The 12,665-nt window shown below is 43.4% G+C and overlaps 1 protein-coding gene across 1 annotated transcript in view; it reads left to right on the top strand.

Annotated features, from left to right (window-relative positions):
- Positions 1–8: 8 nt before the first annotated feature.
- Positions 9–12,665, top strand: part of PDXDC1 (pyridoxal-dependent decarboxylase domain containing 1) — a 55,063-nt gene continuing 42,406 nt past the window's right edge. Inside the window, exon 1 of the mRNA XM_010839909.1 lies at positions 9–125. Coding sequence (XP_010838211.1) covers positions 102–125 — 24 coding nt within the window. The 5' untranslated portion in view covers positions 9–101. The remainder of the gene's footprint in view (positions 126–12,665) is intronic.

The following is a 12,665-nucleotide window of genomic DNA, read 5'->3' as shown; positions in this document are numbered from 1 at the left end:
CGGTCAGCTCTGCCAGCGGGGAAACGGCGGCGGGGCGCGGGAGGCGGAAGTAGCGCCTGGGACTGCCGGGCCTCCTTCGGGCTCCACCGGCCGCCTCAGCCATGGACGCGTCCCTGGAGAAGAAGGTCCGTAGCTTGGGGGTGGACGTGGCGCGGCGGCCCGAGACCCCCTCCTCTGGGGCGACTGTTTGCCGCTCGGGAGCTGCCATTGTGACCCGGGAGGGGGCCGTGGGCTAACGGGCCCGCCTGAGGTGGCCTGGCTGCGAGGGCGTCCGTCTCGGCCCTCGCGGCTGGGGCCTGGTCACGTCACGGAGCCTGTGGGTCTCTAGGGTCCCCGTGGACCGGGAAGGGTCTTCGGGGCCGGGTTCTGTGCGGGGGCTGCGAGCGACCCGGAGCCCAGTCGGGGGCCTCGGGGCCGACCTTGGGGCCTGCCTCTGCTCGGCTCGCCCTCTCGAATGACAGAGCCAGCAGTCTGCGGCCCCAGAAACGCCTGGAATGAAGCCCCAGTTGTTTCGGAGCCAACTACAAACCTGTAGGTTGTCTGCGGTCTCCGAGTTTGCCTTCTTTAGCGTGCCTTGGAGTCACCTGGGGCCCTTGGTTAAGAAAAAAAAAAATCCAGATTTTCAGCCCCGAAGTCCGAACCTCAGGGGGGCGGGACTGGGATTTGTGGGTTAAACAAGGTCCCCACGTGATTCTGGTGCAGTAGTTTAAAGACCCCTGAGGTCTAGAAAGAGGTGGGGCTTCTGCAGATGGTGAATTTCGTTTGGGGCGATGCTGCTGCCGCGCAACTTTCTGGTTCCCCCTTTTTGTGGCCAAGGGAGACCCTGGGGTCAGTCGGAAAACCACTGGAAGGAGGGTTTTCCTTTGGTCTCCTCTTGGGAGAACAGCAGCGTGGTGTACCTGGCTGACCGCTCTGGCATGTGAAATGGATTCTAATTGTCCCGGATTTAGGGCGGGTAAACGAGAACCAGAGCTTGGGTTTCTTCACGGATCCCTACCTTCAGACCTTGACTTTCTCCCCGCCTCCGAAGTCCTTCTGTCTCCTAAGCTTGGGAGTCTGCTTGTCCTGACCGGGTTTTTCAGTTATGTGGGGTTCAGGGGCGATGTAGTGTTTTAAGACTGCTTTATTTTAATTTTGAACTGGCAAGTATTTGGTCATTTTTTTCAATGCAGCAGCTGCTGTAGATTTGTTCACTTGTCACTGTCGAGTTGAAGGGAGTTAACTACAAGTTGAGCCAGAGGTCTTCACGTGCCCACTGTGATTTACCCTACACCTTGGTTATTTCTCATAAATTGGGTGGAAGGAATCAAGAAAGGGCAAAGATAATATGTTTTTCTTCCACTGCCTCTGTGGTGAATGTTTCTGGCTAGGAACAAAGTCTTCCCAGGCTTTTGATGAACAGTGTCTTTTTTGGAGTTTTCAGTCTAAATCAGTGTTTCTCAACCACCAGGCAGTTTTCCCCACCCGGGGGGATATTTGGTCAACGTTTGGGTACATATTTTGGTTGTCACAACCAGGAATTAGGGAGGGGCTGCTGGTTCCTAGTGAGTAGAGGCCAGGGAATCCGCTAACATGCGACATTGCACCGGACAGACACCATGCGAGAGACCAACAGTAGTGCCGAGACCGAGAACCCCGGGTCTACAGCGTATGTGGACCAGTAGTTGAATACAAACGCCAGTGGTTGAATACCAAATGATGCTAACAGTGTCCCCTCAGTGTTGTTTCCTTTCCAGTTTCATAAAGAAGATGGGAGCAGCTTTGTGTCATTTCAGTTAGAAACCGAAAGAACTGGAGTGTTTTCCTCCAGGATTAGTTCATTACAGGCAAATCTAGGAAAGAGTGAGTTGGAATCCTGCTTTACGTACTACTCTTTTGGTATTTGATCAGTTTATTGCAGTGTTTGCTCCCTAAGTGTTAAATGATGATAAAAGATCTAAACTCTTCAAATGAATATCTGAAGAGGTACTGAAACTCCGACAGGCTTAAACTCCGACACTCTTAAGCCTGGCACATTCACAACAATTAAACAGTGATCTTTTAGGAATTCAGAATGTGTGGGCTGGAAGTCTCTGCCTTTGGCCAGTGTGGAAATTCTGAATGTAAGTTTTTCAGAACTAGTACTGTGTCTTATTTTTATATTCCTTGAAACGATAGAGGGCTTTCCTTGTAATGAACAATTTCTCTTGGTGCTAAGTGGGCAGAAAAGAAAAAGCATTGCTGTAATATGAATGTTGAGGATTTTGTGTTCTGAAAAATAGTTTGCATCAAAGTAAAACATTGCATTGTGCACATTATTCTGGTTTCTTTGAGGAACAGAGGATTCTGTGTTAAATTCTACATTGCTAGTATGTGTAAATTTAATAACTTTTTGAGCAGTTCTGAATGATCCCCTTTAAACTGATCCCTGCATAATTAATACTAGCTACAGAAACCACAATGTTATTTAATACCCATCCTCTAAAATTTCAAGTAATCTCTCTCACTGTACACTGTACTGTGCTATCATTGTTTAATGGGATCACTCAGTACATTTCCTTTGGTCCAAATGTAATTTTGTACCCTTGCTTTTTCTTTAAGTAATATTCAGACTGCAAACCTGTGATGACAGAGCCTTTTCCTTGCCTTGATTTTTCTTTCACAATATATCAGTTGTCTTTTTGTATTCGAAATTATCGATGTCTGGAAAAACTAGAGATAGGGTAATTAAAGTGAAAGTGAAAGCCGCTTAGTCGTGTCCAACTCTTCGCGACCCCATGGACTGTACGGTCCATGGAATTCTCCAGGCCAGAATACTGGAGTGGGTAGCCTTTCCGTTCTCCAGGGGATCTTCCCAACCCAGGATCAAACCCAGTTCTCCCGCATTGCAGGCGGATTCTTTACCAGCTGAGCCACAAGGGAAGCCCAGTGTAATTCAAGGGGCAAGAAATGCAAGCTAGAAGAGCAGGAGCCTCAAACCGTCAATACTGTATGTCGAACTCATAAGGAGCGAGTGTCACCGTGTTTACTTATGTTTAAGTAAAATGTTGATCTAAGTTTAAAAAATGGCACAGGAAGTAATAACACTGATGCTGAAGATCTTAATGAGGTATTCAGCACACCTACATACACCTGTTAGTAAAAACCTGCTACTTTAAACTTGTAGAACAGCCCAGACCTTTGCCTGTTGCTTGGGAAAAAAATCTCATTCTTCCTGGGTATTATGTTTAGACAAGGTGTATTGCAGTTTGTTTTGCATTTACTTTAGTTCCAGCCTTGAGTAAACTTAGAGCAGACGTCTCCTCCTCGACACCCCGACGTTGGGCTGGGTCACTGTCCACCGTGGGGGCCATCCTGTGCACTGTAGGGTGTTCAGCTGCATTCCTGGCCTCCACCCGCTCGATGCCAGGAGCATCTCCTCCCCCGCAGTGTGACAACCAAAAACATCTCAAATTGAGGCAGTTGTCCCCTGTGGGTGAGAGATCCCCTCTGGTTGAGAGTCACTGACTTAGAGAATCTAGAGCTGCACCGTCCATATTTGGCTATTTAAATTTAAATCTAATTAATTAAAATTGAGTAAGTTTAAAATTCAGTTCCTCAGTCACACGAGCCACATTTCAAGCGTTGAGCAGTCACAACGTGGTTTGTAGCGCAGCCCAGACAATAGCACATTTCCATCGCCACAGAAAAGTTCTGTTGGACAGTGGGGTAGAGTGGGGCCAATTTATTTATTGTATATCTAACTCTTGGTTCTAAGAGAGGCAACTTGGAGCCTGTTTCTAACCTAAATAATTACTACCAAGCCCATTTTTTATCGTTGTGCTCATCCAGAGCTAAGTGCCCTCTACCCCTTGGACTTGATTGTGGAAAATTCTGTTCCCGCTGCACTGTTTATGAGGAGCAGCAGGAGCTGCATGGTGGGAACATTGCTGATCATTACTGATAAGAACTATCGGAATTTTTATCCCTGCTCTTTACTTAAATGCTCACAGAAAGAGCCCCCCGTGACCCAAACTTGAAATGAGCAGTTTCTGTGATATGCCTTTGTGGATCCCACTCTTACAGAGAAAAGGAAGACTTCCGTGAGGAGATGATCACCTATAATGTTCATTTAAAGCTGACCTCCGCATTATTGTGATGGAGGGTTTTGCATGTAGGTGCATGGTGCCTAGGGCAGTAAATGATTATTAAGTTCTGGGTATCAGGGAAACATGGTGCAAAGTTCCTGATCCTAAACATTTGTGACATCTGTGGTTGTTGGCTTATTCAAGATTTCAGATGCAATTTATTCAAGATGTGCAATAGTTAGCAGTAGAGCTATTGATGGTCCCCAGGCCTGGGTATTCCACCTTATCTAGGATTTTGAGTTATAATTATAGATAGCAGTTGCTTGAGCTTAATGTCGTCTGTTTTCACCCAGAGCAGAAACCTACTTTGACTTCAGGTTTTTTATTGCTGGTCATCTACAGTCAAAGCCCTTTGCTGAGTTCAGAAAGAGACACAAGATGCATAAGATATGATCTCTGGAAGAGGTTACAGTAAGGGGCATACAAGTTTAGGCAAAGCCTTGTATAGCAAGTCAAAGTTTGCTCAGTCATGTCTGACTCTTTGTGACCCCATGGACTATACAGTCCATGGAATTCTCCATGCCAGAATACTGGAGTGGGTAGCCTTTCCCTCCTCCAGGGGATCTTCCCAACCCAGGGATCGAACCCAGGTATCCTGCATTGCAGGCAGATTCTTTACCAGCTGAGCCACAAGGGAAGCCCAAGAATCCTGGGGTGGGTAGCCTATCTCTTCTCCGGGGGATCTTCCTGACCCAGAAATCAAACTGGGGTCTCCTGCGTTGCAGGTGGATTCTTTACCAACTGATTTATCAGGGAAGCACTTTGTATAGCGAAGAGGGATGAAAAGAAGCACAGGAATTAAGAAACAAAGGGCACTGAGTGAGTGGCCGGAAAGTTTATATGGAAGAGATTCTTTAGGTAGAATACTTAGTTCAGAATCACGACTTTTCTAGGTTTGTTCTAAATGTAAATATAATGCATTTTTTTGCTTTATATTTGTGCCTAATGTTACTGCTTAAGTGTGTGTTAGTCACTCAGTTGTGTCTGACTGTTTGCAGTCCCACAGACTGTAGTCTGGCAGACTCTGTCCATGGGATTCTCCAGGCAAGAATACTGGAGTGGGTTGCCATTCCCTTCTCCAGGGGATCTTCCTTACCCAGGGATTGAACCCGGGTCTCCTGCTTTGCAGGCAGATTCTTTACCAGGGAAGCTCCCGATGTTAGTGCTGGTAGAATATAAATTAAGAGAAAAGAAGCCATTTTGTCTCTTGAAGTTAAATCAGATATTAAAAGATATATATATATATATATATATATATATATGCCTCCAATCACATTGAAAATATCCAGAACTTCCTTTCAGAAATTTATCTAGCTAAAATCAAATGCATTCTCTCCAAACAATATTTAAGGGCTGTAAAATTATTCTGAGTTTAATATTTGTTTAATTTCTGTTACTGTCACAGTAGTTTTTGTTTTTGTTGTTTCCTCTGTGGCAAATGTTAAGTGTTTAGCTGCCTTAATGTTAGATAGTTCTTGAGTCCAGCCTGGGGCCCTATCTACTTTTTAAAAAATGTTTTCTAATGCCTGTGGAAAAGGCATTGAGTTTCAAATGACTGAGGGGCAGTAAACTTTTCTAAGATCTTTTTGCTATATGCATAAAAAGTAGAAACAGCAAGCTAAACCCTTCAATTTGAAGGTGCAACTCAGTGACACTGAACATGTTGCTGCTCTAAGGCTTTCCATGACCTAGTGAGACTGAATTGCTTATTAGACTAGGCATGGTATTGGGTGGAGTCCTATGAAACTGCTGGTTTTGGCCCCTGGAAATAGCTGAATATTAGCAGATAAACAGAGTCACAGTTTTACTCAGTAAAGGCCTAAAGATACATAGAGGTTTCAAGAATTGATGGTTTCCTTTCCTGAGAATTCTTATTAAGATAAGGTTGACAACATTAAATCTGCATAATTCCAATTCAGTTTTGGAAGTAATTGTATTGATAAGGGCAGTGGATATCTTTATCTTTCTGAAGTGATCCCCCCACCAAGTCCTAGGAAACACCTTCTTAAAGAAGCATGTCTCAGTGACTTATTTTTTCGGGTGACTGTAGCATGCTTTTCTTCAGGTGGTTTTCTTTTTTGTTCTAGAGTTAAGTATGTGATTCTATGTGATTCCAAATAAACTAGTAAACTTTTTAGAACTAGAGCTTGCTTGTTGTGGTATTTTTCCTTCCTTGTAGTTATTGGCACTCATGATAAAATATCTAAGTGAATTGATTCTCCGGAAGTAGTAGTCTCATGGAATACAGTTTTTGAAATTTTTGGATCCCTGGTCTTCCCAGCATGTATCTTAAAAAAATTTTTTTTTTAATTTAGTTATGTGTTTATTTTTGGCTGTGCTGGGTCTTCTTGCTGAGCGGGCTTTTCTCTAGTTGCGCCGATAGGGGGCTGCTCTCTAGCTGTACTGTGCGGGCTTCTTACCTCTGTGGCTTCTGTTGTTGCAGAGCACGGGCCCTTGGTGCACAGGCTTCAGCAGTGGCTCACGGGCTTAGTTGCTCTGTGGCATGTGGGATCTTCCCAGACCAGGAATCGAACTGGTGTCTTCTGCATTAGCTGGGAGATTCTTTACTATTGAACCACCAGGGAAGCCTGCCCAGCATGTATCTTATGGCAGTGAATTGATGGCCCTTTTTCCTCGTGCATACATCTGTTGATGCCAGATTTGATCTGGTGTCACTGTGTTTCATCCCTACTGATACCAGATTTTTTCCCTTATTTGTGTATTTTTGCCCCCTTCTTTTTTCTATCTGTTCTTTTCTGCCTCTTTTCTTGAGGGATTTGTAAGGTTACATACTAACACCTTATGCAACATTTGTATATCCCTTTTCAACTAAAATATTTTGCTTAATGAGCCAGTAAGTACAGGATGTCTTCATGTTCTCACACACTCACGCATAGAGTCTATGATAGTTAAAAAGAAAAGATTTTCCAAGAGTGTCCAATTTTTAAAAGACAAACAGATGAAAGTACCTGGTTCTTAATTAAATTCTTTTCTGTTGGCACTACATAAAAGTATTTAGAAAGGTAGAAACTGAGGCCCCAGTGAGAAAGTCAGGTTTGCAAGGGGCTCTGTCCTCTTAGAGGGTCCCTGTCATCCCTCATGGTTAACCCGTAAGGAACAGCTGTGTTTGTGGAGCAGCTGCTGCTGCTGAGAAACTCTGCTTCTCAGCGATGTGTAGTATTTGGGGTGCTTGTTTAGTGCTAGACAGCAGGCATTCTTTATGTTTATCTCTTATGTTTTCACCTGGGAGGAAAATGTATGGTGTTTGGAGGGTTGATGCTTGCATGATTATCACTATCCAGGATTAAACCTGCTTAGAAAGCTGTGGAAGGCTGAAGAGTAGGTGGAATGTTAAAAGCATTAATTCAGAGCTTTATCTGACTGCCTTGAGGAAGAGTAGTGAAGAAAGGTAGTGTTTTGTTTGTTTGTTTTTAATTGTAGTAGATTTGGGTTTCCCTGGTGGCTCAGCAGTAAAGAATCAGCCTGCAATGCACAAGACCCAGGTTTGATCCCTGGGTCAAGAAGATCCCCTGGAGAAGAGATTGAGTATCCACTCCAGTATTCTTGCCTGGAGAATTTCATGGACAGAGGAGCCTGGCAGGCTACAGTCCGTGGGATTGCAAGAGTTGGACATGACTGAGGGACTACACCACCACCACCACGCTTGACTTACGATGTTGTGGTAATGTCTGTGTAGTGACTTAAAAAAGTCCCCAAAGTGTCTAATGCAAATGTTGAAGGTTTAGGTCTGCATTTATAAAATAGCCATTATTCATATACTGTTTGTGAACTTTGTCACCACTTGTATTGTTATTTGCTGAATATTTCTTTTCAGTCAACTCAATCAATTTGCCCTCCTTTTTTAAAAATTAAGGAACAATTTATATGCACTAAAAACACACAGTTTGAGTTTTGGCAGTTGTGTATAGTCACATCAGTTCAGTTCAGTCATGCAGTCATGTCTGAGTTTTGCAACCCCATGGACTGCAGCACGCCAGGCCACCCTGTCCATCACCAGCTCCCGGAGCTTACTCATTATGTCCATTGAGTTGGTGATGCCATCCACCTATCTTATCTTCTGTCATCCCCTTTTCCTCCTGCCTTCAGTCTTTCCCAGCATCAGCGTCTTTTCAAATGAGTCAGTTCTTCACATCAGGTGGACAAAGTATTGGAGTTTCAGCTTGAGCATCAGTCCTTCCAATGAATATTCAGGACTAATTTCCTTTAGGATGAACTGATTGGATCTCCTTGCAGTCCAAGAGACTCTCAAGAGTCTCCTCCAACACCACAGTTCAAAAGCATCAATTCTTCGGCACCCAGCCTTCTTTACAGTCCAAACATGACTACAGGAAAAACCATAACTTTGACTAGGTGGACCTTTGTCGGCAAAGTAATGTCTCTGCTTTTTAATATGCCATCTAGATTGGTCATAGTGTTTCTTCCAAGGAGCAGGCATCTTTTAATTTCATGGCTGCAGTCAACCATCTGCAGTGATTTTGGAACCCAAGAAAATAAAGTCTGTCACTGTTTCCACTGTTTCCCCATCTGTTTGCCATGAAGTGATGGGACCGCATGTCATGACCTTACTTTTCTGAATGTTGAGTTTTAAGCCAACTTTTTCACTCTTTTTCACTTTCATTTAGAGGCTCTTCTTTGCTTTCTGCCATAATGGTGGTGTCATCTGCATATCTGAGGTTATTGATATTTCTCCTGGAAATCTTGATTCCAGCTTGTGCTTCATCCAGCCTGGCATTTCGCATGATGTACTCTGCATATAAGTTAAATAAACAGGGTGACGATATACAGCCTTGACGTACTCCTTTCCTGATTTGGAACCAGTCTGTTGTTCCATGTCCAGTTCTAACTGTTGCTTCCTGACTTGCATACGGATTTCTCAGGAGGCAGGTCAGGTGATCTGGTATTCCCATCTCTTTCAGAATTTTCCACAGTTTGTTGTGATCCACACAGTCAAAGTCTTTGGCATAGTCAATAAGGCAGAATAGATGTTTTTCTGGAACTCTCTCACTTTTTCAGTGATCCAGCAGATGTTGGCAATTTGATCTCTGGTTCCTCTGCCTTTCTAAATCCAGCTTGAACATCTGGAAGTTCATGGTTCACATACTGTTGAAGCCTGGCTTGGAGAATTTTGAGCATTACTTTGTTAGCATGTGAGATGAGTGCAGTTGTGCAGTAGTTTGAACATTCTTTGACATTGCTTTTCTTTGGGATTGGAATGAAAACTGACATTTAAGCCCTGTGGCCATTACTGAGTTTTCCAAATTTGCTGGCATATTGAGTGCAGCACTTTCACAGCATCATCTTTTAGGATTTGAAATAGCTCAGCTGGAATTCCGTCACCTCCACTAGCTTTGTTCGTAGTGATGCTTTCTAAGGCCCACTTGACTTCGGACGCCAGGATATCTGGCTCTAGGTGAGTGATCACACCATCATGGTCATCTGGGTCATTAAGATCTTTGTACAGTTCTTCTGTGTATTCTTCTGCTTCTGTTAAGTCCATATCGTTTCTGTCCTTTATTTCTGTCCTTCATGTGAAAATGAATAATATAATTTTGGGTCACACTTTGGTGGGCTGGCTTAATTGAACAAAATGTGTTCAAGGGCTCAATTAAGCACCTTGAAAGCTGAAAAAATTTTATGTAGAGCTGTGCTGTGCTTAGTTGCTCAGTCATGTCTGACTCTTTGCAACTCCATGGACTGTAGCCCACCAGGCTCCTCTGTCCATGGGGATTCTCCAGGCAATAATACTGGAGTGGGTTGCCATGCCCTCCTCCAGTGGATCTTCCCAACCCAGGGATCGAACCCATGTCTCCCACGTTGCAGGCAGGTTCTTTAACTTCTGAGCCATCAGGGAAGCCCTGGAGAGCAGTGGTTCCCAAATCTTTGGCCCTGGGATTTTCTTCTTCTTCTGCTGTAGTGTCCATTTTTGAAAGGTTATTACAAACAACTTCTTAGTTAATAAAATTTGTCTATTAACAAATGATTATTTATTCTGTTACTAATTACCGGATATGAATTTTCAGTGACATCCATTAAAATGGTGTGAGTCCCCATCCCCTAAACTGCAGGTTACATCCTGTATATGAGATGTCAGATCAATTTAGCAGATCATGACCAGCAGTTTTTCAGAAAAATGAAATAGAATAAAATGATAAATATAACATATTCCAAATAATAGGAGTATTACCTCATAACTGAGTTGATGTAATTCTAGCCAGAGGCAAAAATAAGTATTTTTTTCCCTGTTAATTCAAATAATTTATCTTCCAAATAAATTTAGTTTACTACAACTTTGAAAAGTTGAGAGTTACTTCCAGACCTCCTTTACTATTTTATCTTGCATTTGACTTTCAATTTTTTTTCCTCTAACATTTAAGTTGTGAGAATTTTAGTGATATTTTAACATTACATATATACTATTTCTTCTTTTGATAGTGGCAGACTATTTTAATATCCCACACTGAAAGTGATGGAAATCCACCAGTATAAAAGTCATTGTTAAAAAATGCTTATAAAAGAATGAATGGCAGGGCTTGTTTTACAAAATGAGCTGTCTGGTTCTCTGACAGTTACCATATGAGCAATTAAATGGTTCTCCTTAGGAGCTTTGAAATTGCATTAAGCCATGCCATGCATCTCTGTTAGACATAATTGAAGCAAAAATATGGAATCCACTTCATTACACAGAATCAGCCGTAGCTGAAATATAATTTACAATTTGCAGTCTAATGGGTAACAGTTTAATAACGGATTCTGAATTTTCAGTAGTGTACATGTGGTGGTTTTGTAATTAGAAAGTGAACCAGTGGATATACACACTCTGTATATGCTTTGTTGCACATTTGGGCTCCTTTTTTAAACAGTATAATTGCTTCAAGCCTCTTGAGGGCTGAAGGACACCAGTTGAGTGGAGACCCTAGGAATCCAACACAGAAGTGCGTGTTGGCTGCAGGGCCCTTCCCTAGAAAAGCATCTTGAAACACCACATTCATGTTCAGCCTGGGTTGGCTTGCTTCAAGACGGCAGAAAAGATGATGGAAAGGAAGCAGACTAAACGCCAACTGACTGCAAAAGGGATGATTAGATAGTCCATGGGGTTGCAAAGAGTTGGACACGACTGAGACTTCACTTTCACTTTCATGTATGGATATGAGAGTTGGACTGTAAAGAAAGCTGAGCCCCAAAGAACTGGTTCTTTTGAATTGTGGTGCTGTATAAGACTCTTGCCCTGGAGAAGGAAATGGCAACCCACTCCAGTATTCTTGCCTGGAGAATCCCCATGGACAGAGGAGCCTGGCAGGCTATAGTCTGTGGGGACACTACTTAGCAACTGAACCACCACTGCCACCCTAAGACTCTTGAGAGTCCCTTGGACATCAAGGAGATAAACCAGTCAAGCCTAAGGGAAATCAACCCTGAATATTCTTTGGAAGTACTGATGCTGAAGCTCCAATAATTTGGCCACCTGATGTGAAGAGCTGACTCATTGGAAAAAACCCTGATGGTTGGATAAGATTGAAGGCAGGAAGAGAAGGGGATGATGGAGGATGAGATGGTTGGCTGGCATCACTGATTTGATGGTCATGAGTTTGAGAGAGTGAAGGACAGGGAAGCCTGGCGTGCTGCAGTCCATGGGGTCGAAAAAAGTTGGACATGACTGAGCGACTGAACAGCAACAATAAGGAGTCTAAAAAACCTCAAGTGTCTTCTTGCCTACTAACCTCCTTCATCCTGAACTCTGTCTTAGAGACAAAGATATCCCTATCTTGTCCAGTAAGTTCATCTATGTAATAAACTTTTGGAGGAAGCAGCCCCTTTGTGTTAAAAAAAAGGGGGGGGGGGATGGTTAGACTCTGTTGCTTTTTTTGTTAATAAAAGGGCCTTTTTTCAGGAATTGTTTCTAGTTGGCCCCCAATTTTTAATCAGGCCCCTGTACTCAAGATTTAAATGAGGGAAAATATATTGTTTATAGGTAGGAAAAGATGTCTCGTAACAATACTGTGCGATCCTGAGCATTGAGAAGAGTGCCATGGGCAGTACCTGCACTGCAGTGCACTGCTTTTGAATTATCTGTTGTCTTTGGTTTTACCTTGTAACTCATGAACAGCCAGCACTGCAAACATTGGCCTGGCCTTCACTAGGTGGAATACTGATTTAAGATGGGAAGTAAACAGTGTAGTGAAGGCTGGGGTAACTCTACATCCTGGTTTGCCCAGGACTGTCCCAGTTTGTACCTGCTGTCCTGGCTTAATTATTAATAGTACTGCCTTGACTCTTAAATATGCTCTGGTTTGGGTAATAAGTTTATGATTATCTAGTTGAGGCTGTTGTAGATCAGAAATTTTACCCATCAGATCAGATCAGTCGCTCAGTCGTGTCCGACTCTTTGCAACCCCGTGAATCGCAGCACGCCAGGCCTCCCTCTCCATCACCAGCTCCCGGAGTTCACTCAGACTCACGTCCATCGAGTCAGTGATGCCATCCAGCCATCTCATCCTCTGTCCGTCCCCTTCTCCTCCTCGCCCCCAACTCCCCTCCCAG

The sequence above is a fragment of the Bison bison genome, unplaced genomic scaffold (genome assembly GCF_000754665.1).
Source record: "Bison bison bison isolate TAMUID 2011002044 unplaced genomic scaffold, Bison_UMD1.0 scf7180017864135, whole genome shotgun sequence".
Taxonomy (NCBI): Eukaryota; Metazoa; Chordata; class Mammalia; order Artiodactyla; family Bovidae; genus Bison; species Bison bison.
The sequence above is the reverse complement of the archived record's forward strand: the minus strand, read 5'-3'. Positions and strand labels throughout refer to the sequence as shown.